At 42.0% G+C, this 24,276-nt stretch overlaps 1 protein-coding gene across 1 annotated transcript in view; it reads left to right on the top strand.

Annotated features, from left to right (window-relative positions):
• The first annotated feature begins 2,610 nt into the window (after positions 1 to 2,610).
• The window catches only part of EFHC2 (EF-hand domain containing 2), a 61,441-nt gene continuing 39,775 nt past the window's right edge, over positions 2,611 to 24,276 (top strand). Inside the window, exons 1-4 of the mRNA XM_055801814.1 lie at positions 2,611 to 2,700; positions 11,439 to 11,627; positions 15,895 to 16,045; positions 23,793 to 24,016. Coding sequence (XP_055657789.1) covers positions 2,659 to 2,700; positions 11,439 to 11,627; positions 15,895 to 16,045; positions 23,793 to 24,016 — 606 coding nt within the window. The 5' untranslated portion in view covers positions 2,611 to 2,658. The remainder of the gene's footprint in view (positions 2,701 to 11,438; positions 11,628 to 15,894; positions 16,046 to 23,792; positions 24,017 to 24,276) is intronic.

Here is a 24,276-nt window from a genome sequence, read left to right as displayed (position 1 = left end):
TTACTACTGCCAACTGCTCGCCTTTGTTGTCATTAACAGCCTTCATTTAATAAAAATCTTTTCTCAAAAATGGTTTTCCTGTAGTACTTTTATATTTCCCAGAAAAGGCATTAAAATTAATTTCTTTTCACTTGGTCTTTATTCTTGAGTGAATACAGCAAAGAAGAAAAAAGATAAACATGTGAGAGGAACCCCAAAGAGAAGGTAATGTAGAAAGAAACCATTCTGTTCTGAAGTAGAATATACCTTTCCCCCTCCCCCAATTTTGAAAGCAAAAAAAATGATCGAAGACTGATAGAAAACATCACATTGCAACTGTGCTTTTGGCGTACAAGGAAGATGCTCCCCTTCTCCACAGCTCCCTGTGGCTTCTTCGTTGGGTGAGGCGGGAGATAATCCTGTGCAGAAAGATTTGACCTGAAGGTTAGGGATGATTCACAGGATTTTCTGCTGGCAATGTGTGGGACTCTCTACTGACACTGTGCACTTCACTAACCTTCCTAGTTACTGCTGTTTCCCTTGCATGTTTTTCACATACAATCTTTGCCCATCCTGCCTGACGCCTTGAAGCAACAGTTTATTATTGATATCAGAAAAGTATTAAGACATTTCAACTGCCCTGCTATGTAATGAGCCACAAAAACTAGACAGGAGATACCAGTTCTGGAGGATAAGTGAAGTCAAAAGACATACTAGCTCTTCACTGTTGAGTATTGACAATGGTTTCTACCCCAAATGAGAAGTTGTGCTATTAGTTGCAAGGGGCCTATGGGGATTCTGCATGAAGCTGCAGCTAGGCTGGTTCACTCATCTCAGAGACACACTGGCACATACACGTTATAAAATGCATTGGATCCACTTTCTGACAATCCTCACTCTCTAATGGCAGCTGCCAAACCTGAAAGGTATGTTTTATAAGTATGCCAGCTGTCTCCCATGCACTGTTTGTGAGGTACATAAAGACATACGGAAAGGGTATCAGGGGATCACATGAACGTGCAAAGAACAATGGGCAATGCTGAAGAGCTTCACTGGTTACGTCCAACAGTGTTGTGTGCACTGCCATGACCCTCTCAGAATCTGCACAGCTTGCTTGCTTTCCTTCCCTCTCTTTTCCTTCCCTTCCCAATTTCAAACTTTTGGCAAAAAATAAAAAATGAAAGAATTTTCACTGAAATGACAGGTTTTGAAATGAGAACAGTTTTGCCAAATACCAATTCAGATATCGAATGCTGCACAAGCGCTCCATGGGAGCTGTTTGGGGAGTGCCTCCTGGACTCATTCAGACTGAACACATCGCCCATGCTGTTCCACAAGCCTCTGTTTCAGGGAGGAGAGATGATATGTTATGGGAATTTCATGGTCTGATGCATCATAGAGTATGAAATATGGCAGGGGAGATCCACTCCATCTATGAGAATAAGGACATGCAGCAACTGAAGTACAGTTCCTCTGAGGCAGTGTGATGACATATCAGAACTGAAGTATTTGGGTTTCAGCTAACTATTTTTTCCATAAACTCACTTTTCTGTAAAAAGCAGTTCTAATTAAAAAATATATATTCATGAACAGCTTTATGTAAAATGGAGGAACATAATGTAGCATGGTTGCTGTTCTCTGGAGTAGGCTTTAGAGGCGATCTGGAGTGCATCCTCCCTTATTAACAAGGGAAATGTTATTTCCATTAAAGAACGAAACAACCCTTCCCCCCAAGCCACCCGTGAGAAACTCTCAGTGTATTTTCTGTTTGAAATTTAAATTTTAACATAATACCACCCACTGTACAATGAACGTGATTAAAAGGATGGTTCCTTTTATTTTCAATTAAAATATGTTTCAAATGTTTACCTTTCCGCACCAAATGCAAATGCAGGTGCCTAACAGTGCTGGGAAACCAGAAAGTGGAAACCCACTGACCTAGTTTCACCATCCCGGCGGACCAAAGTGCAAACAAAACAAACAAAAAGATGTGAAAGCATCCCCCCCCACCCCCACCCCCAAGCCCACCAGGGCCCCTGAGTAAAACGTAGTGGATGAAAGTCACAAAACGAAAAGCATTAAAGATTGATTTGCGCAGAAAGCTGCAGTTGTGGTGGGATCTGCCCCATCCATGACCCCGGCTCCCGTCGGGTTCTGGGGGGCCGTGTGGGGGCAGCGGTTACCTCACGCCAGCCGGCGGGAGCGCGGGCAGGGGGCTGCACGCCGCCTTGGGCCTGAGGTAAACGCTGACAGATCTGTGAAGAAGACGGCAACGGATTCTGAAAAATCGCATCAGCGGATCTGTATTTAGTTCTCCTCCGCCACCGAAGGCCGCAAACCCCGACTCGCCCCTCCACCTCCGGGCCCGACCGCCCCGCCGCGGGGCTAGCCTCCCCCCGGTACCGCCTGGGCGGGCTGTAGCACCGGGGGAACCGGCGGCGCGATGGCTGGCGGCGGGGACGGCCAGTGCCCGCCGCGCCCGGCAGCCCCCGGCCCAAAAGCTGCGCGGGTCGCGGACGAGACCGAGACCGAAGCCGGGACCGGGGCCGGGGGCGGGACCGCCTCGCTCGGCTCCGCTCGGCCTCCGCCGCCCTTCGCCCCGCCCCCGTGACGTCACCGCCCGGTCTCCAGGCAACGGCGCCCCCAGCGGCGCGGGGCTCCCGGTGGGCCGGGGCGGCCATGGCGCTGCCGCTGCTGCCCGGGGCCTCCCGCGACCGGAACGTGAGTGACAGCGGAGGAGACGTCCCGTCCCGGCCTGTCCCATCCCGTCCCCTCCCCTGCTCCGGTGCCGGGGCTGCCGCGGGGGCCGCGCCGGCGTCCGTTGGCGCGGCCGCCTCCCTCGGGCCGGGCCGGGCCGGGCCGGGGGCGACGCGGCCGCCGCACAGCGGGCAGGGGCAGCGCTCCGCCGGCCCGAAGGGGGGACAAGGGCGGAACAAGAGGCGCTTTGGCTGTCGGTGGGCCGGCAGGGCGGGGTGAGGCGCAGGTGCGCCCTGCAGAGTCGGCCCTGGAGGTGCCACGGCGAGGCCTTTCCTCCCGCTCCTTACCCGGCAGGTGGAAGGCGAGGTGCTGTCCGGTGTAGGAACCTGCTCCGGCCTTGCCTTGCCAGCGGGAATACGTTGCAGCTAGGCCCAGACTACTGGCAGCTGCTGTGGGGCACTTTGAGCATTTGTTGCATCCCCAACAAAGCAAAATGGGGTGAGGCAGATACCCTCTAAATAAACCAAAAGTCTTTGCAGAGGGGGGTAAAAATGCACGGGATGCTAACATGGTTTTTCAGAGTTGCCAGTTCTGTTAACTACAGATGGCAGTCTGAATGTGTAAGATGGTATTTTTATCATGAGCTACAATAGCAAACAAAAGAGAAGGCTGCCATCGCTACTTCAAACTTGTTCATCAAGGATAGCTAGAAATTTGCCGAATACGATCTGTACCATGAAATGGTGCAGGAGGTAAGGAAGGATTTTGGGCATGGCACTGTAGCTGGTGCCTTCAGGAGGCAGATGAAGCAGTGTAGACTTCCTTAATAATGCTAAAATACCTGGAAGAGAATCTGTCGTTTTCACACTATGAACATGTTGTTAGAGCCCTCATTTCTGCATCCTGACTGCTGCGGTGCTTTGCTAGCTCCTGAGGCTGGTCTGCTGTGTGGGGGACCATGTAGAAGTTGATTATGTAGTTCAGGGACAATTTGCAAATGATTTGTCAAGACACATGTGTTAATGCCAATGATACCATGAACGTCAGTACCACTTCACTGAGACTTCTCCATGCTGTTAGCGTATCTGGAGCTTGCTTCATGAGCTAGGAATCAGCTCACATTAAGCGTGGTCCAGTGTAAAACCTCTGGCAGCTCTCTAAAACACCAAGACAGGTAGACGTGATCTTAGCAGCCCAGGTCCTGGTACAGGGATCATGAAATTGCGTAGAAATACGTGGACTCCCCAGCCTTGCTTGGTGTGTCAGCATTGCACAGGTGCATGCAAACACAGGGCCTCTTGCAGGAGGAGCCCAACTTAAAAGCAGCGAGGATCTTTCAGGCAAGTTCTTCCCTGTGAACAGCAGGTTGAGTTCCATTGTTTTAGAAAGAAAAAGGAAGGGGCTTTTGCTGACTATTCAGTCTCTTGCTGAATTCAAATTTGTATTGTAAAGAGTTGGTTGTGTATATAACACTTCAAGTAGCTGTTGAGTAGGCATATCAGCAACACTGGAGGAGGTGTGTACCATTGTTATGTGCTGGGTGGAAGCAGAATAGCTCAGCTTAATTTTATCTGTGACTTTATTGTTATCCAAATTTCAGTTTAACTTAATCATTAGGGGTTCTTGGGTTTAGAGTATGGTGAGTGAGTTGTCTCCAGAGCTCCACAAGAGCAGTGAAGAGGCTTTGTGACACACGTGGTACCTCCTTTTTCAAAGAAAACCCACAGTATTTGGCTTCACATGCTTGGGAAGTTACATATAGGGAGCATTGAACACTGCATGCTGGAGTAAGTATAGTTCATATATGTGTTATGAGAACTAAAGATGTGAAAACCAAGTCACAGTTGCCACAAGACAGCATTGTAAAACCATGGTTATACCCTTGTTAGGGCTCCATACTGCTCTTCTGAGAGTCCTTGAGATAGCAGAGTTAACTTGCCTTTCTTGAAAAGCATTTCTGATCTCCACTTAGTTATTAGCTATTAGATTTAGTTTTATTTTCATAGAATTCCACAAATGAGAGGCTAAGAAGAGCATACTTCAAGGGGGGGAAAAGTGTCACTGCTATAGATAAATTGAAAAGGAAGAAAGTATTTTCACCTGTTGGTACACTGAGCATTGCCAGCAATACCTCTTATTGCACAGAAACAACAGCAGCAAAGCATCCCCTGAAGAAGGATGAGAAGAACACAGGGTGTTGCTTTTCCTGTCTACCCTTGGTTTATAATTAAGGGTATTAATTCCACTCATCACTGTTCAAGCTACTTTTGCAATCCTCTTTTCTCTGCCCCTAATGCTTCCACCTGCCTCATAGGCTCACGAAAGGCAGTGGAAGAGTACATACGCATTTTGTCTACCTCGGAAGTGTTTAGTAAGGGGCTGGGCTGTCTCCAGAAAGTCAGAGCTTTCTAACTACCTAACTAAGGTAGTTAGGGACACAGAGTTTAACTTCAGGCTATCAGGGACAATTGGCAAACGGGACATAAGAAATCTTTTCTCAGCTGTTAGGTCTCTGGATCTAAGAGCCACTGGCCCTTGTATTACCTCTCCATTAGGATTATTATTACTTTTAGCTCACTCTGCCGAGAACACTTACATCACTTACATCCTCTCCAGCCAGGAGCAGAAATGCTTCATCTCTGGCTGGAAGCACTGGCAGTGAGGCCAGGCAGCATGCGGCAGTGCCTGTCATATTCAAATGTGGGTGATCAGGAGAACCATAGAGCAGGCTGGTATTTCGAACACGGATTAGCCCATCTCCTGGCCAGTTGTGAGGCCCCCCTCTTCAGAGGGCCGTCTCATGGGCAGAAGTCAGGCCTTTCCCCTTGCTGAGGCTGGGGTGGTCAGAGTCTGTGCTGGGGCTGCTGCTGCCCCTTGGCAAGGCTGGTGCTCCTCTGTCGTGACAACCTTAGAGAAGTGCCCTTGTCTGCCTGATAGTCCTGTTGCGTTAAAGAGTTTATTAATTTCTTTATTTTCACAAACAGTAACTTGTGTGTTACCTGTTCAGAAATTTGACTGCATGTTGCATACCCTTGAAAAGGGAATTCCTTAATTCTTTTTGTTGTTGTTGTTGTTGTTGTTGTTGTTTTGTTTGTTTTGTTTCTGCCACTGAAGCCAATGTTTAAGAGCTGTGGGAAAACCTAGGTACTGTGGCTTCTACTTGCAGAGCCCAACTGATATTGAAATTGTGTAATAATGAGATTTTCAGCTTTGTTCATACAAGTTACATGTGTGTCGCCTGTTTGTAAGGGCAGAAAATCACAGATCTTGATAACCATCTTAGTCCTGCACGTGATGGAAACGTAGCATATAAAGGTTTGCTCTTTTACTGCAAGAAAAAGTTTGTGCATTTGGAGCCTGGACTGTGTTAGGGATGATGCTGGTTGCAATGCAACAGCTTCAGTACTTCCTTTGTTAGTGTTACTGGTCTACCTCCTGTCCTTAAAGGCAGCTGCCCCTTCTGATACCAGATTGATGTTCTTGCCTTGTATCAGCAGCTAACAGAGAGGACCACATATTCGCATGGGTCACATTTACCAAATGTTAACTGACCAGTGTATTTTCTTGCCTGAGGTTTGAAATCCCTCTCAGAGAATTCTGTACAATAATTCTGCATGGCATTTCTCAGAGAATCAGGCAATAAGTTTATAGGTCTCAGGGGGAAAATACATCCTTGAGAATATCAGTTACTGTTGCAAACTTTATGGTGCAGTAGAAATTCCACATCTTCCTTGTTTACTGTGAAAGCTTGGAGGTGCCCTCAATTGTGCTGCTCTTGCTGTCTCTGTGTTTCCTGGATTGAGTATTTGCTGCTGCTCTTGTAATCATTGGCACCAAAAGGGGACATTTGTTTTTCTTGACAGAGCACTTGCCAACCTCTTTGTAAGTAAGCTGGCCTGCTGTGCCTTCCCTTCTTCTTTCCCTGGCCTTCTTTCCTGAACCTCTTCTACTACCTCCTGCCCCCTACTCCCCCAGAATCACCAAAACCAAATCTTCTTGTAGCTGCCTGTCAGGGTTGCATTTTGATCCTTTTACTTTATATCCATCTGTTGTCTCCTTTCGGACTGTACCAGATGAGTCAGTAAGAGCAAGCTAATAAAATCATAGAATGATTTGTATTGGAAGGGGCCTTTAAAGGTCATCTAGTCCAATTCCCCTGTGATGGACATCTTCACCTAGATCAGGTTGCTCAGAGAGAGCCCTGACCAACCTGGCCTTGAATGTTTCCAGGGATGGGGCATCTACCACCTCTCTGGGAAACCTGTTCCAGGGTTGCACCACCCTCATTGTAAAAAATTTCTTCCTTATATCTAGTCTGAATCTATCCTCTTTTAGTTTAGAATCCCCTGTCCTATTGCTACAGGCCCTACTGAAATGTTTTCCCCCTTCTTTCTTATAAGCCCCCGTTAAGTACTGAAAAGCTGCAGAAAGGTCCCCCCAGAGCCTTCTCTTCTCCAGGCTTTCAGCCTGTCCTCACAGGAGAGGTGCTCCAGCCCTCTGATCATTTTTGTGGCCCTCCTCTGGAGCTGCTCCAACAGGTCCATGTCTTTCTTGTGCTGATCCAGGCTGTTAGTGTTGAGGTACCTTGTTCTGAGATGTGTTAGGGGGACAGCAGAGTTGCTGGGATCAATGTCTTAAGGTATTCCTCCTTTTAAAGTACTGCTTAACCTCTGAACATACTGAAAACTGCAGCAAGCCAGAGATGATAAAAAAGTTGAAAATTGGTCACATGAATTTGACTGCCACAATGTGCAGCAATTTACATGTATTTCCGTTGCTTAGCTGAAACAACCAAGAGACTGTATGAGCGGTCTAGAGTAGTTCAGAAATGCCGTAAGTTCATCCTGATACAGGAATCAAGCAGGAGCTCCACAGTGAAGCTGCTGTTCTCAATTAATTGTTGGAATTAAAATTGTATATTTTATATTTATATTTAAAAATGTATATGGGGAAGAGAACTGGATTGCTACCAGTGGCTTCTGCCATAACTCCCTGTGGGACTTGGTTAAAAACATGTAGCTCCTGAGACAGCATGTGTCACAGGGCTCCCTTATCACTCTAACCTCCGTGGTGAGCAATTTCCAGTTGCGTTTGGTTCAGCTGAAACGTGCAGCTCCCCAATGAGTTTGCTGTGACTCTGTACCAGAGTATTAAAGAGCAAAATGGAGAGAGCATGAGGCAATGTTCCCCAAGGACTGCAGTGCCTGAATTTGCAAAGCCAATAGCTGCAGTCAAAGAATCCTGACCTTTGCATTAGTCACTATTGAATGTCTCCTCAACATTTATTTCAGGCTCACCGCACAGAAAATGGCCAGCCTTGTTCAGCAGATCTACAGCCTGTTCAGTTTAGCTGCATTAGCACAGCAGACACAGTAAAGCTCTTTCCCTGCACTCTTACAGATTTCTTTTAGAAGTCATTTAATATTACTGTGGAGGTAACATGATGTTCTGTCACTATTTTAGGCTGGATGTGGTCTGAGTTCATTAGCTGAAGTTTCCCAGATGTCATTTTTCTCTTTTGTGATCTTCAACTATAATTACTCTTTTTCTTGAACTTTCTTTTGGCTTTTTTTTTACTTTGTTGGTTTGGTAACTGTGCTGACTTTTAGAAGAGATTATTTTGCATATGGGTTTAAGTGCTTTTCATGGAGAAGGGGCTTATAAGTAATACTGTGATTGGGAATCTAGAGCAGTCTTTCTGTCAAACCCTAAAAAGTTACAAGAATGCCACAAAAGATTCTTAACCGTTGAGTTGGAGCTGTTGGGCCATGTATTTTTCATATCAAATTGTGAACGATGTTGCAATTTCATCCCTAAATTCTAGAAAGTTTCCAGCAGGAGAAAACTGGATTACTTTGATGAACACTTTACCACAAAAAGTAGTAAAGCTCACCAAAACCCAGAAACAGTTGAACAGCAAATGCTTCTAGAAGAAGCCTTAAGGACTTGAAAAGCTTTCCTTTGCTCAGGAAAACTGCCTCCCTCACTGTGCTTTGATAACTATGCCTTTCTCCCGAACTCATGCTTTGGTAATAGGGAGAAAAGAATTAAGTACTTGCTGTGCTAAAAAGTGAATCTGTTCTATAGCACCTTCAGTATAAATCAGATGTTTCTGCTGTGAAATTTCCCTTTTAAAACTCAGTTTGACTATAGTTATTTCACATTTGAACTGATAAATGCAGAAAGCTCCCTTCCATTCTGACTTGTCCCCAACCCTTTATTATTAAAAAAAGGAAGAGAAGAAGAAAGGGCAGCTTAGTAGCGCCCAAAGGAGAGGGAGAAAACTATCCCAAGTGCAGGTGTGTTACAAAGTGGGTGCCAGAGCCATCAGTGCTTGTCTGTTCCAGAGTCCCATACCAGAAGAGCACCTGTGCTCGCTTCTTGAGGGAGAGTTGGGATGACCACATGAAGATCCGCTCCTAATGCCCAAATGTCAGTACTGACGCTGCACACTGAAGCATGACATTTTATATAACAGCTCAAAAAACAGTGCTGATATGAAATATTTTATTTTGGGCATTATTCCTGCAAATATACACCTCTTTTTTTTAAGTCTTATTAAATTCCTGGTTTGAGCAATGCTGTGTGGCCGGGGTGCCTGTGGGTTAACTAGTCATTACACAAGTATTTTATTTTATTGAGCTTCCCTTTTATTCAGTAACCTTTGTTCTTGAGTTATAAACATATGGTTCAGGAGTACTTATTTTTTTCCTTTGTATTATTCTCTAAACTATGATACTTGCCATGTCCCCTTTAATTCACCTCTATTCAAAACATTGCTTAGCTTTTAAGTATCTTCTTTGGGGAAGTGGTTCCATACTCCTGATCATTACTGTCCCCAGTATGTGGCCCTTATTTTGTTTTGCAATTACTTTCAAAGTGTGCTGGCTAGCCCAGGTTTTGTTAACTTAAGCAAGGTATGGCCACTGATGATTATGGTATTAAAAATAGTAGGTATTTTATTATTTTTCATACCATTGTCCTTGCAAAAGTGGTATGCAAATGGATTTTAAGCAAATGTTAAGCTAAAGCGGAGATGAAGGTGTTTGTGTCAAGGGCAGTTCTCCGTCTGGGTCATTGAATTTAGAGCACTGCAAGGCAGGTGAAGAGTTCAGATTGTAACCTTCAGTGTGCAGTACTTTGTATAGATGAGCACTGAATGTTCTGAGCCATGAGGTTGGTTAGCTGCCTTTCAGATTCCTCACTCTCTTTCGTATTGGCAGAATGAAGTAACTACTCAGTTACTTTTAGATTTTGCTGCTTCACTGCTTGCTTGTTCCCAGAACTGCTGTGCTGAGCATGTACAGCTACGTAATCTTGGAGCACTTGAATGCTGCCATGATGAAAAATGATTATTTGTACCATTTTTTGATTTATGATAGTAACTTAGAGTTGTCTACACCTTTTTGGGAAGTAGTGATTTAAATATATGTGTGTGATGATTAGTGATACCTAGTTTTCCAAATGTAGCGAGGGAGACAGTTTTGGCTCTTTTCTACTTTACTGACATACCTGCTCTGGTGCTGCTGTGAAAAATTTTGCTGTCCAGCCTTTTCCTCTGCCCAGGGCCTTCTATGTGCTTGCCAGAACATCAGTTCCTCTCCCTTCAGCCTCATCTTCCCTCATGTTCTCCCAGGCCGGGGGAGGGCACAGCTGTGGTAGTCCCCATCTCCCCTTACTAGGTGTTCCAGGGTGCAGTTACCCAGTGACCCTTCTCTGCCTTCCCCGACAAAGTGTGTCAAGGGTTTGAGAAGGCGGAGAAGGCGAGGGAGGGAGGAATAGCAGAGCAAGAGGGGCTAATGAGTTGGGATTGCCGCTCATGGGAGGAAGGATTAGTGGAGCTTTCTGTTGGCTTTTCCTATTTCCCTGTCCTCTTGTGTGAGACTGATACGTGGGGTTGTTAGGGCATTGCTGCCCAAGCACAACTCACACCGGCTGCCTGCATCCAAGGGAACTGTCTAGCAAAGCAGGCAGCTCATTAGGAGGGGCATTCCCACAGGCAGGGCTGGTATTCATGTGAGGCCAGAGGCTTTTCTATATCGCTTCAAGACTGGCTTCCAGTCCCAGCCAAGAAACGTGAATCGGCAAGATGGGTTTCTTTGCAGTTGGTTGTGCATATTTTTTTAAGTACTACATCCTTAATTGCCTGAAAAAATAGTAATAATATAAAGAAATCACTACAGAGACCTTCTTTTGGAATAAGCCCAGATGGAATGAATATTCTGTTTTTTGATTAAGGTCCAGCCTCCCAAAACTCAAATGTATTCATGTAAAGGAGCTATTTTTTGTGCACTCGGGGATGCAAGTGTAAATAGGATCTTTGACATAAGTAATGAGAGCAGGCTGTTCTCTGGTACTCCTGAACCGTTTCCGTTTGTGCTGTGGAGATATGTAGAAAAGGTTTTTCCCCTCTACCTTTTGCAACAGTTCTCATGGGTGACTTGCTTCTTTCTACCGTATGTCTCAATCCTTGTTGCCGGGAAGGAGGGGGGCGGGAAACGGCTGGTATCATCCTGTCTCTCAGCCAGGGTAAATTACTGAAATATTTTTCCATTTTCATCTGTAAGGCTGGCAAATTGACCACTGAAATGTGTCACTTCACTTGAATCATTCCAGTTGTTACAGGTTTTTAGACTGCATTAAAAGTAATCATAGAGAAACTCTTACATGTTTAATCCCTCTTGCCTAGATAGTTAACTCTTGTGGATTTAAAAACAAACATGTTTTTTTTTTTTTATCTTTTTCTTCCAAACTTTTGACAGATTGGGAAAGAAAAGTTCCACAAGTCACAGCACTGGGGTTACTGCAATAATGTTGCTATGCTGGTTGGAGAAGATAAACCTGGAATAGGAGGTGAACCGTTACCTGGTCAGAAGCTGAAACCTAAATATAGTGTGTTTCCTGAAGGAATAGGGAGTGATGCTCCTGCTTGGGTAGCATTTGACAAGCAGGTACATTGAAATCTGTATTTGTATGTTTTTTTATGAATAGCTACAATATGGCAAAGATGGCATGTAAGTGAAATTCAGTTAGTCATATATTTCGGAAGTTTATTTTGTGCATGCAAAAAAAGCTCATAGGTAGACAAAAGGAGTGGTAACATCTATTTTTCCATCATATTGGTATGTTGGACAATTAATATAAACATATATCATGCCATACAGCAACATAAAAATTATTTCTGTATTGGGGTACATCCACAGGCTATAAAAAAAATGAGGGAGTGGTTGGCTTATTTCTTTTTAGAGAAAATGGTGACAGTAAAAGAATTATTTGGCGACCTGGTAATAATGAATGTAGGGCAGGGCCCAGTCCAGGCGAAAATGTGCATGGGCACCTATAGGCTTGGAATTCACTTATGCCATCAGGTTTGCTTGCTCAAAATCCTGTTGACTTTTGTGTGATTGGTTCATGTGTAATATAGGTATATTGTGTCATAGACACAGGAATTTAAAATCAGTATTTTTATTTTGGAAGAATGTATTGACACCATTAGAGAGTTATCAAATAACTGTAATTTGTGATGATATGAATTTTGTAGCACAGTCATTACTTTCCGTGTTTAAATTTACATTAAATTGTAGTTAGCAGTGTCTTATTTCTAAAGCAAAAAGCCTACAATCAGGGAATGAAAATGATCTAGAAAAAGAAATCATTCAGCAGATCACAGAAATGTTGCATGACTAAATGAGTACGGTATTTAAATATTGGGAAGAATGGCTAATCTCGTAATTTTTGCTTTAAAAGAAAAAGCCATGCAGGTAATTGCAGTACAATTACACATTTGTCTCTTTGACAGACCAGAACTACTGCAGGAAAATATAAGGCTTGAACAGATGCACATGACTTCGGTTAGCATTGCCTCTGAAATCCCAGTATTGCTCACGCAGTGTTCAGCAATGTGTTCAAGTATGAATTGGTCTAATGTGCCAAAGTGTTAAGACTTCAGCCAGGCATGCACTTGCTTTATCTACACCCTTCTTTCAACAGGGAGCTGTGCCTTGGCTTCTCAAGTTAACGGGGCTTGGACCCAGCTTTATGAAATAAAGGGGGTAGGCAGGAGGCAGTGGGGACCTTCCACTGAGCATCAGACATTGAACTCGGCTGGTGAGATGAGCTAGCTGGCCTTCAGAGGTTCCTTCTCAGTGTATTCCTCCACAGGGCAATGTAGGACAGCAGTTTGCAGGTTTGGAATTGGCCTCCAGAGGGCTCATGTGTTTGCATTAATTGCAGGCTGTTAAAGGGTACTGCCCAACTCATTTAGCTTTCTCACTTACGAGCCTGGAGTGCAGCTATGTCCTCCACTGCTGCAGTCGGTGACAGCAGAATGGACGACATGAAAAATAGTTTGAGTAGGTGTTTATCTTTTTAAATGTAGTCTGCTTTCTTACCATTTTTCTTTGGTTTCTAACTTTCAGCAGCACCATAGTAATTCAAGGAAGGACAGGCATAAAACTTCATTATTAAGTGGGTTGAGAAACAGCTTTTCCAATTTCATATGCCTGATAGGAAGCAGGTGTAAATTTGATTTCTTCTATGATTAAGTACACACACAGGGCCTCCTGGTCTTGAAATGACGTTTATAATTTGACTACCACAGGTGCCAGAGAAACCTTGTGCCAAATTTACAAAATACCACAGAGTTTATTCAATATTTATTACTTTTGGTTTTCATAGGTAGTGTTTAATTTTTTTAAGAGTAGGATGGGAACTTTGGACACAGCAATGTACTACAGACGAGACACGCATTAGGAAGTGTTACATTTCAAGTACTTTGAAAATGAACTTTGCTTTAAGAAGAAAAGTTAAGTTGTCATCTTTTCTGTTCCTTCTCCTCACCCTTCCTGAATCGTCTGTTTTGATCTGCAAAATTGCAGGTGGCTGCTGCATATGTTTCAGTCATACTCTAGCATGTTGTCATACACTTGCTCAAACTCCTTGAATGGAGTAGACCAGGGCATGTGTATGCTCAGTGAAAGAAATAAATACAGTTTATGTAGGACCTGATTGTGCTTGGATATCTGTGCAAGCAGACTTCTGACTGGCTGTTGTCTCATGAGACAACCATTCTCAGTAAAGATCATTGACAAAATTAAGAACAATTAGTAATCAAATAGGGCACTTGAACAATATGCTTGTCAAATGACTATACTCTGGTGGGACTAGCAGGATAGGGAGAAGGAGGTACTTCATCTAAGCGAGTTCCAGTGGTTTCATGGCTTATCAGCAGCTAGGCAAGGAATGAAATTCAGCTTCTTTTCAGCTGAACCCCAGGTTGTTCAGACTGGGCTATAGTCATTCCACCACTGTAGTACTGGTCTCCTGGAGTATTTAAGAGATTTGCGCAGGGCCCCTGGTCATTCCAGAACAGTAGCTGGAGGCCAGGAAAGATACCTTGGTCACCAAAAATGGCACTATGTGCCAATGTTTAGACAAATGGAAAGAAGAAGAGATGTTAAAGGATGATAGAGTTTGTGTTGACTCTGTTGTATGTCAGATGTTTTATCTAGTGTTTTTGTGTTTGATACATAAAATGGTGAAATCCACAGTTAAAAATTACTGTGGCCAGAATAACTTTATTTATTTATTTATTTATTTATTTTCAACTATTTTATGTGTAGTGTGTTCAGAAACTTGTGTATTGTACTACTTAAACCATAACTGATGGTGCCTAGATTCTTCTGTGTGAAGATTTAATGCCATTAGGTTTAACTGGTAACAGTTATGTCATTTGATTATAATTTAAAACTTATTTCTCTAATGGTGATGGGTAACAGTGCAGTTGGAGTTGATACCAAAAATGTGTCTGTTATATTGTTTGATGCATGCTGAAAATCAGTGGGGTCTTAGCCTTTGAAATAGTTTGCGGAAACACAGTTTTCTTCATCCTGGCATTTATCTTGCCTGAAAGAAGGGAGAGTGGCCTCTTGAGAAGTCTGATTAGGACACAGGGTGGCTGTTCCTGTGTGCTCCTGAGCAAGCCACTAGCTCTCTCTCCCCAGATGTAGAGAAAGAGGCTGTGTTTGTCTGTTGGGGTGTTTTAAAATCTCTGTCATTAGTATTCATGGAAGTACTTTGAGGTTCTCAAAGGCACATGCTAAAGGCATACAGACTGTTAACCAGTCTGTTCTGTCATTTAGGGATCTTGGCCAGCTTACTAGATTTCAAACATTTTCAACCCATGGTCTGCCAGATGCTTATGGAAACATAAGCAACAGCTAAGTTGTCTTTTTTTCAATGCTTCAGTCTGTCTAATGAATCAAGAATAAAGGCCATTGAATTTATTAAATAGAATAATTGTGAAAAGTGAAGTATGAATTAGCACTGATTTGACCCAAATGTGTTGGGGAGCAGGATGGAAACCTATGTTAATTAGTGCTTTCCTGCACATACTTACCACAGCAAGCATCCTAGTAGATAACTGAGATACTTCTTGCATGTTCCCTTAAAATTGGTCTTGGGGATTAAAGACCATAAATGATAGCAAAAAGTATAAAAGTTGTGTAATGATTTGGCAAGTTTGAGCTGGGATCTCCGCACATGAAGGCCACTGTAGTAAACCACTGATCACCTCACCCATGAAGGTGGGTTTTTTTGCATTATTGCGATTGCAAGAGACTATGAAGACCCATTGGTATACTTGCTGAGATTTCCCCACTCGCTGAATTGCAGGACCAGGTAAGTTTTGAAATTACAATATTGCACAGCTCTAAATTACTCCTGAAAAATGTCATTTCTGTCTGATAGTTCTTCAGTACCATTCATTAGACAGCTTGCAAGGTCTGCTTAAAAAGATCTCTTCTTTCCACTTACCTCAATGGTAAAGCCATTACTGTCATAATGCACTTTATTTTCCAGCAATTCATTGAATAGCAGTCTAAAATTTGCTTCAGGACCTAGGTAGCTCATTGTGTTATCAAAGTGCTTTGTTCAGAAGATTTTCCAAGCAGCCCGCTGATAGTTTTATATTTGATTTACTTCTTTACTTTAGAGTTCCATCTCTGCTTAGATGTTGTGATAATAAAAATGCCAAGCAAAGAATTTTAAATTTATGTGATTTAATGTGGATATCTGTTCTTACATTTCTGAGAAATAAATCTAGCTCCTGAAATCCATACATTTAGTTACTTACAATCTATAGAAGTTTATCTTATTGACATATTTTGCAAAAGCATTGGGAGATTTTGCTGATTTATACATATTTATTGTTTTTAATAGGTACTGTCTTTTGATGCCTATTTTGAGGAAGAAGTGCCTGACCAAAAACAAGAACTATATAGAATCAGACATTGTAAAATATACTTCTACCTTGAAGATGATACAATTCAAGTGATTGAACCCCAAGTGAAAAATAGTGGCATAACTCAAGGTATCTATTTTTGGTAGTACTCTTCTTTTTTTTTCCTTTTTTTTTTTTTACCCTTTATATCTTTCTTCAGTACAGTCTTGGTCCATTCCAAAAGATACCTAACATGGCTTCTTGTAGTTAAAATGGGATGTAAGTGAACAGCCATAATTGTCTTTTCTTGTATGGATCATAATGTTAACTTTTTTTTATTCTCTTAGTTTGAAGATGTAGATTTTGTAAGGCAGGATCCTCTCTCATACTCAAACATACATCTTTCTCTCCAATATAGTTGTTTGAAATCATATGATAGTAGGTCTTTTGTCAGTGTTGTGTCACTTCTGCAAAAGCAGTTTGTGTTCTAGATCTTCAATCCTGAGTCTGGCTCCTCCCATCTTGGCACTGACTCTACTGGCAGCTCTGTAGTTGTTCATTAGCTGCTGCAGTATCTCTGCTGCCATTGAAGGAGAGCACCTTTTGTGACTCTGGCTGTTGATTCTTCTATGATTAAAGTGTCCTTGGCACAGCAATTTTTCCTTGACTCCTCTAAGCTGAGAGGCTGCCTTGCCTTAGTGTCACATCACTGCACTTGGGCCAGCCTGAGGACTTTTGGAAGAGGGTTTACTGAGCTGATTTACTGGAGTATTAAAGGACTTGGTTTACATTAAGAAAATGTGATCTAGCGGTCAGCATCCTGTTGCAGAAGGGGAGCACAGCTGCTGTTTCTTGGTGTTTATGGGTCACTGCCAGAATTAAAGAAGTTTTCAAGGGATATAGTCCAGATAAGCAGGATGTCTTGGGATGAGTATCTTGGGATGATTGCGCCTCCCAATCCCTGAAGATATTTTGTACATTCTGGTGGATCTTACAAAAAATAAGTTAACCGTTTAACTGCCATATTCTTTTCCAAGATGAGCAGATGCTATCAATCTCTCTGTCTACAGAGTAGGATAATATTTAAAGGTGTTATGTGCATCATTACTGTTAGAGCTGGGATATAATTACCTGTGAATCTTTTCTTAAACCAGTACTTCAGGCTCTGCTCTCCCAGTGTTGACTAGTTCTTCTTGCCAGAAATCTCGTTGGGTCTTCATCAGGAACTGATTTTGAATTCAGAGAAACCTTGTCCTACTCCTACCTGGGCAAATGCTTTTCCAGACCTGAAGAAAAGCATGTCGTATCTCTTCTCCTGGGAACTTACAAGTTAATTACCCTCTTTCTGCACTCATATGCATAAGGCAGGAGACATCATTGTGTTTAGGTTTTCCTTGACCTGTGTGTCACAGGCGTGGGAGTGACTGTTTTTTGGTATTTGTGATTTTGTGGCTTTGAACAATGACCGTTGACAAAGGAAGTACAGTTAACCTGAGAGGCAGAGGTGACATTTTTGAAAGGGAAGGTGGAAGCCAGGTTCATTAGAGCAGGATAAAACAAATTTAAAGCTGATTCCTTTGAATATAGGAGAGAGTAATTTTCATTGTCTTTGTAGTATCGGTTGTGCAGGCTGCCCCTTCAGGCCTGATGTTCCTGGCAGCCTCGTCATGTTCCTGTGGTGACAGGAAGGCTGCAGTTTTCCCTCATTTCAAATGGTTGTTGGAGGCACCTTTGGTACCAAATCTAAAATTAACTGAATAGTATTAGAGAGAAACAAGAATTCTCTCTGTCTTCCATGCAAGGATATTTTGAAGGCCTCTATGAATTTGTATGAGTACATTATGTGGGATAAATGTGTATCTACAATGTATTAAGCTGAAGGATAAGAAAGAAATGTTCCAGGATCTCGAAGTACACTTAATTTATTTGTTGCTGGTGTCTGGGCTGGTAAGGAAGCTCTGCATATTGATTGTGTGTAGGAAGGAGGAGATACTGTAGATTGAAAGGCCCAAGGACTGTTAGGGACGTATTTAGACTTCACAGTTGATGAGAAGACCTGGGCCCTATACTTTATCATAAACATCTACATAAATATTCTTATTATCCTAGACATTAATATGATGTAGAGGGAAAAAGGTGGTGGGATGCCTGTCAGAGATTTTTTACTCATATGCACTTGGGCATTAAATTCATGCTGCATAACTGAAGACCAAGCACAAAGTTGTTATGTTAAAGGAACTAAATATGTGCTGTTGAATATATGCAAAGGCAGGGTTTCTTAAAAAGAAATCCCAAAACACTAACTGCTAGTCTTACTCCGTTTTCAATCACAAATTGGCCTGTTGCCTCTTTTATTGTATTTATATATATATATATATATAAATAAATACATATATAATCTTATTCAAATTCTCTGTCCTGACTGGGAATTTGTAAGCCTGAGAATAACAGAAGTGTAATTGTCTACATTGTGAAGCTTGTAAACTGAAGCACAAAGGAATGAAAATCTTGCCCATGATCGTGCAGAAAAGGTCGTAACAGGATGATGAAGGGAACTGAAGTTCAGGATCTTAACCATAATGCTGTCCTCTGCATGTCTGCTGAAATGCGGTGTTGCAGTTAATTAAAGTGCCAGGAAGAGTTCAACTGTAGGAGAGCTTGGGTTGTTGAAAGGCGAACTGTACTGAATGGAGGAGCACAGGCATGGGGATACGAAGGAAGAAAGGACAGTGGGAACATCAGGAGCAGGATAGGCTCAGTCTGTGTGAGCAGTTGGAGAGTTGCAGTGGCAGGAAAGGGGTTGTGTAAAGGAGGAACAGTGAAAAACAGTGATGGAAAAAGTGGAATTGAGCTGTTGAAGGCAGAAATTGGTGGGGATCTTAACTTGGATGTTTACCCCAGTGGGAAAGATGTAAAAGAGACAGCTGAAATGGCTGTTCTCAGCAGTCTTCTTGAAGAGCAGATATAGCAGTGGTGGGGTAGATCAAAGGCAGGTGGTGGGGCAGATCAAAGGTAGATCTTCTTAGCTTGGCTGGTTAATGCCTTAAGGCCATGGGTTTACCCGTGCTTGTGCCATAACCCACAAATGAGAGCTTGATGATCTGAATGGGTGTCCCTGGGCATGGTGGGATCAGAGAAATGTAGTAGTTTCCCACCGTACTCTCCACTGTGGGTAGTACTTGTGGCTTTGCAGAAAAAAATAAAGAGGCTTATGGACTGCAGGAAGATTTGGTGAAGCTGTGGTCAAAGAAGACAGAAGAATTTAAAACTTCAATTATGATTTTACAAAACTAAAAAAACTTGGTTTCGGGGGGAAAACCAGCTAAGAAACGTACTTTTACTATTGATCAAACCCTCAGAGTGACAAAGTAAATGATCTGTGGGAAGTGTATTTCAGTGACTTTAAAAAATGCTTTATGGAATTGGCTGCTGTACTTGGACATGAATTTGGGCAGATAAGGTTGCTACTAAATAACAGAAGTTTAAACTTCATTTAATTTTGGAAACTGCCTTGCTGTAGTTTGAACTTTGGAAAGTATTAGAAGCATTAGAAGAAATCTATACAAACAGAGATTCAATGCAAAACACAAAGGAATGCAGAGGCCAACCTGAACTTTAGAAAACAGAATCAAAGCAAAAAATACCAGGACACTCACAGTGCACAAGAACTAACTAAAGATAAGTGAGTACAGAGTGAAGAGAAGGATGGTAAACTCGACCACATAACAAACTCCACTGTGTTCTTCCAGAACAAGAGTGCTAGTTATTCTTCCCATATAAAAATAAATTCTCCCATAGAGAGCCAGGCTCAATACGGCAGTGCAAGTGTTTTGTAGATCTAAATTCCCAGTTAAAAGGACTGTGGCTGGCTGATACAGTCTTATCAAAAGGTCATTTATGTCCCATGGGGTTGACTGTAGCTTCCAGTGTAATCCAGACCCTGCAAGCCAGAGCAGAGTGGAGCAGCTGGCTGGTTTCCCCAAGGTCAGCCAGCTGAAAAAGAGAGTGGAGCAGCCTGCTGGCTGGGTTCCCAAGGCCAGCTGGCTGAAGAGGAGGAAAGTACAAGCGGGAAAGTGAAGCTGCAGTCAGCTCCTCCAATGTGACCGATTATCTAAGAGGCCTCCCTTGAGGCCTGGAAGTAATTGTGATTTTGCCTTACTTGATGGTAGCCTAGATGTTTTGAGATGAGTGAGTAAGTGAATGTAAGAAGCCCCCTTGTTTATTGCAGCAACAGTAGTGGTTGCTTCTCCTCCTTTCTGTGCAAGCAGTTGAAGAGTGTCCAAACTCCAGGTGTTACCCATTCCTCTCTTCCCTCTGATGCACTCTTGAGTAGTGCAGAGGGAGTCAGAAAGCTGTGCTGAGGAAGTTCTTGATACCACTTCCTTTCTCCTGCAGAGCAGTGTAGCAGCAGAGATATAATCATTTGCTGCTCAGCTTCATGAGCTGCCCCGTAGTCAAAAAGCCTTCACTACTATTCAGGTCTTCTTAAGCTGCTGCTGTAGTTGCCAAATAATCAGAAGCCCTGAGAGAAAAGAAGATACGCTGCAGATTATGGTGTGGGAACTCATTGCCACCCTCACTGTCAGAGAAAAGCAGTACTTCAACTTCCTTTACAAGAGCACAGTAGAGAGCTTTAGCCTGATGAGATGCAAATATTTAAAATAATGCTTGGTGGTGCAGTAGGATAGCCTGCTCAATAAACTAACAAAAGAAACATCAAGAATAGCCATCCATCCTGAGCAATCTGAGTGTTGCACATGCCCAGATCCTCCTTTAACAGCTTGTAGCAAATTTCTAGAAAAGTAGAGATGTAATTATTTTCCAGAAGGAAGGACAATTTTAAAAATGCTGTTTTGAAACCTAACCTCAGCTGATCAGGTTTTATTAAATTTCAAATTCAACAATATGAAATGTATCCTCTACATGTGTAGATCAGGTACAGTGATACCTAATAAAAGCAAAGGATTGCTACAGATATTATCTTCACAAGCCACTTTCCATTAGGAAGGAAATTCTTATCCCTCAGAAGAAAACGGGCATGTGTACTATACTTTGAAAAGTGATATGAAAAACTAGCTGAAGGCTTATTCACCAGATTGGAGGTGAATATGCCCTCAGAAAACACCTCATATTAGAAAATTGTGAGCCATTATGTTTCCACTAAAATGATGATTCAACAGGATTTGCATTTATATAGAGGACTATTCTGACAGCATATTATCTGATGATTTTTGTAGGGGTGACTGAAGGATTAGTGTAAAACAGGTAACATTTTAAAGTATGTGGTTTTGTTAATGGTAATGTGATGCAGTTTTGCATCATATTATAATGTACTAATTACCATGTTTTCTAACATTTCCACAAGGATGAATCTTAAATATGTGTCTAAGTAATGTTTAAGGAGGTGGAGGTTCAAATTTGTTTTACAATCAAAGGTCAGTAACCAGAATATCGGATTTGGTACATGTGAAACATCAGAATGCTCAAGGGTTCTTAAATAATTATTTTAATGAGGACATAAAGTAAATCTGCTTTGCTGCTTTATTCACGTGAAAAATTAAGGGTATGTTTTCATTGTAGGAGTTGGAAGTTAACAAACAACTCAGATAATGTAGCAGTGGAAGGTATTTCATACAGATTAGTCCTTGGGGAAATAGAGCGAACAATGAAGAATTTCCGTGGACTAACTTGGGAATAAGGCCATTCAACAGCAGACAAAACCACACAGAGATATCTTTCTCTGTCCTTTTCTGCTTCTCTTTATCCCCTCTCTCCCCAGGCCCTCCTCCACCCCCACCTACCTCCAAAACAAAATAGCAGTGCTGGAAAATCATCAAACGGGACTCAGTGGGAAACCCTACCAGATGCACAGCTGAAGGGCACTGGATCCAGTTCTGTAGTGAGAGATAATGAGATAGACCTTTTACATAATTGTGTCTAATAAACTGTTATTGTAGTAGTACGTTAGTACTGGCACTATTTTTAGTTCTGGAATTTTTTTGTGTTTACTGTAGTTGTCTTGAAGTTGAACCTTTTGTAATTACTGTAATTTTAAAGTTGTTTGGAACCCATGGTAGCAAGGAATTATTATAATAGTATGGGTTGCTGGTTCCTCTCTGGTCTTAGCCAGTGGGTATCTGCATTATAAAGCTGGTGTTACAGAGGTGTCTGGCTTGGTAAGCCCAGTGAAGGTCCTGAGGTTGAAGGCTGGTCGATCTTTTTATTCTCTGCAGGGTATTTTCACATGACTATATTGAGGTATTGATGTGGCAAAACTTTCACTGTTGTCCTTTTTGTTCTCTCATAATGCTGAAAAAAAGTTTAGTCCCAGGTATGCTGATCTGCTGTTCTTTGTGAACTCTTAACTTTATTCAAAATAAATCGTAGTTCGTCATACATGCAGCTGCACACCTTTCTTTAATGTATGTGTCACATTTTTGTTTAATCTGCTGAGTTTATATGTTGTTTCTAAAACAGTTGTAGTATCACCGGATCATTGAGGTTGGAAGGGGTGTCTAAAGATGCCTAGTCCAACCCACCTGCTCCAAGCAGGGTCAGCTAAAGCCAGATACCCAGGGCCATGTCCAGTTGGGTTTTAAGTATCTCCAGGAATGGAGACTTCACAACCTTTCTGGGCAGTCTGTTCCAGTGTTTGATCACCGTCACAGTAAAAAAAATTTTCTTGTGTTAAGATGGAATTTTCTATCTTTTAATTTGTGCCCATTCCTTCTTGTCCTGTCCGTGGGCACCACAGAGAAGAGTCTGGCTCTGTCGTCTTCATTCCCTCCCATCAGCTATTTATAAACATTGATTAGTCCACCTGCCCGTGCCTCCTCGCCCCCCCCCCCCCCCGCCATCTCTGTTCTAGGCTGAACAGACCCAGCTCTCTCAACCTTTCCTCTTATGAGAGATGCTTCAGTCTCTTAATCATCAGCAGTGAGTATATTTGAAGCATTACCCAATTCATCAATGTATTTGTGAGTTTTCAGGTGATAGACCAAGAGCAGATTCCTTCTCTTTTAATGTGTTAAATATAAACAAACACAATGATCTCAGAATAACAGTCCTTTCATTTGAAGACTATCGGAAAATTTAAGTGTGTGCTTACTTTAACAAAGCTAAAATGTCTCTTTTTTTTCTTCTGCTCCACCCTCCCGGCCTTTCTTTTTCTTTTGGATAGTGTTCCTGTTAGACTATGGGTTATGAGTTCCTGGCTCTGTATTTTTGAGCTGGATTCTTTACTGCAGCCCAGCAATCAGCCCAGCTCATCTCTGTGGTCTCGACTTTCAGTGTGCTCCTTAAGGAAGCTTAGTTGAATGTGCCTGCCTCCATGCTGGATAGGGTCACACTTTTTTCCTTGGTAGGGCAGGTTTTTTCTCTAACCTTAGCTACATATGGCTTTTCTCACCCTGCAGAACTTACAGATGAATGTTGTCCCTCCCATACAACCCCACCACATGGTTTTTGCACAACTTTATGGGTGTGTTTTTTTAAAAGAAAAGTTAATGATACTAATGAGTACTGGAGACTGCTGTTGCTTTTAAAAAAAGACATCTCTTTTCATAGTGAGAAATAATACCAACCTGTTATGTTTGCACCAACAAATGGGAATTTATTCCAGTGGTTCCAGTTTTCTCCAGAAGGTGGTAATTTTCTGTATGAACCTCAATAAAATACTAGAACTTACAGTTACAGAAGATGATCAGTGTGAAATATTGTTGTTATTAAAAAGGATACTCTTACCTAGTAGTTCTTTTGTTTAATGGAGGATAATTTTGTTTGTCCCATATGGCTTCAGCTGTTTTGGTCATATCAGCATAGAAAATTAGCAAGTCTGTGAAGTGATCCTTAGAGCAAAGGATATTTACTCTATGAATTTATTCTAATTCTTTTACAGGAACTATTGTTCGACGGCATCGGATTCCACTTCCACCTCCTTATGAAAATCAGTTCTATACTATAGATCATTTTAATATCAACATAGAAGTAATCTTTTATGCCCGAAAATACAAGATTATAGATTGTGACCAGTTTACAAAACATTTCTTGAGGAAGATGGGAGTTAGATTAAATCCTCCCGCAGATCGTCCAGATGACCCATACACCAAAGAACGGCAAAAGGTCAGATGAGGCAGTAATAGTGAAAACTTGGGTTTAATAGAACTGCCATTGCTATTAGTAATATGCATTATATAAAATATTTCTCTAATAGCAAATAGCAAAGTAGCTATTTCAACATAATAAATCCCAAGAAAAAACTTGCTTTTAAAAATTTTATTATATGGCTCGTTGTACTAACATAGTGAAGTCCAAAATATAACTGATTTTCTCCTGATGTGTTCACACATCTTTTGAAATAAACCAAAATTAATTGGTAAAAA

This window comes from Falco peregrinus, chromosome 4 (assembly GCF_023634155.1).
Source record: "Falco peregrinus isolate bFalPer1 chromosome 4, bFalPer1.pri, whole genome shotgun sequence".
In the NCBI taxonomy this organism is placed as follows: Eukaryota; Metazoa; Chordata; class Aves; order Falconiformes; family Falconidae; genus Falco; species Falco peregrinus.
This window is presented reverse-complemented; position numbering and strand designations above follow the sequence as displayed.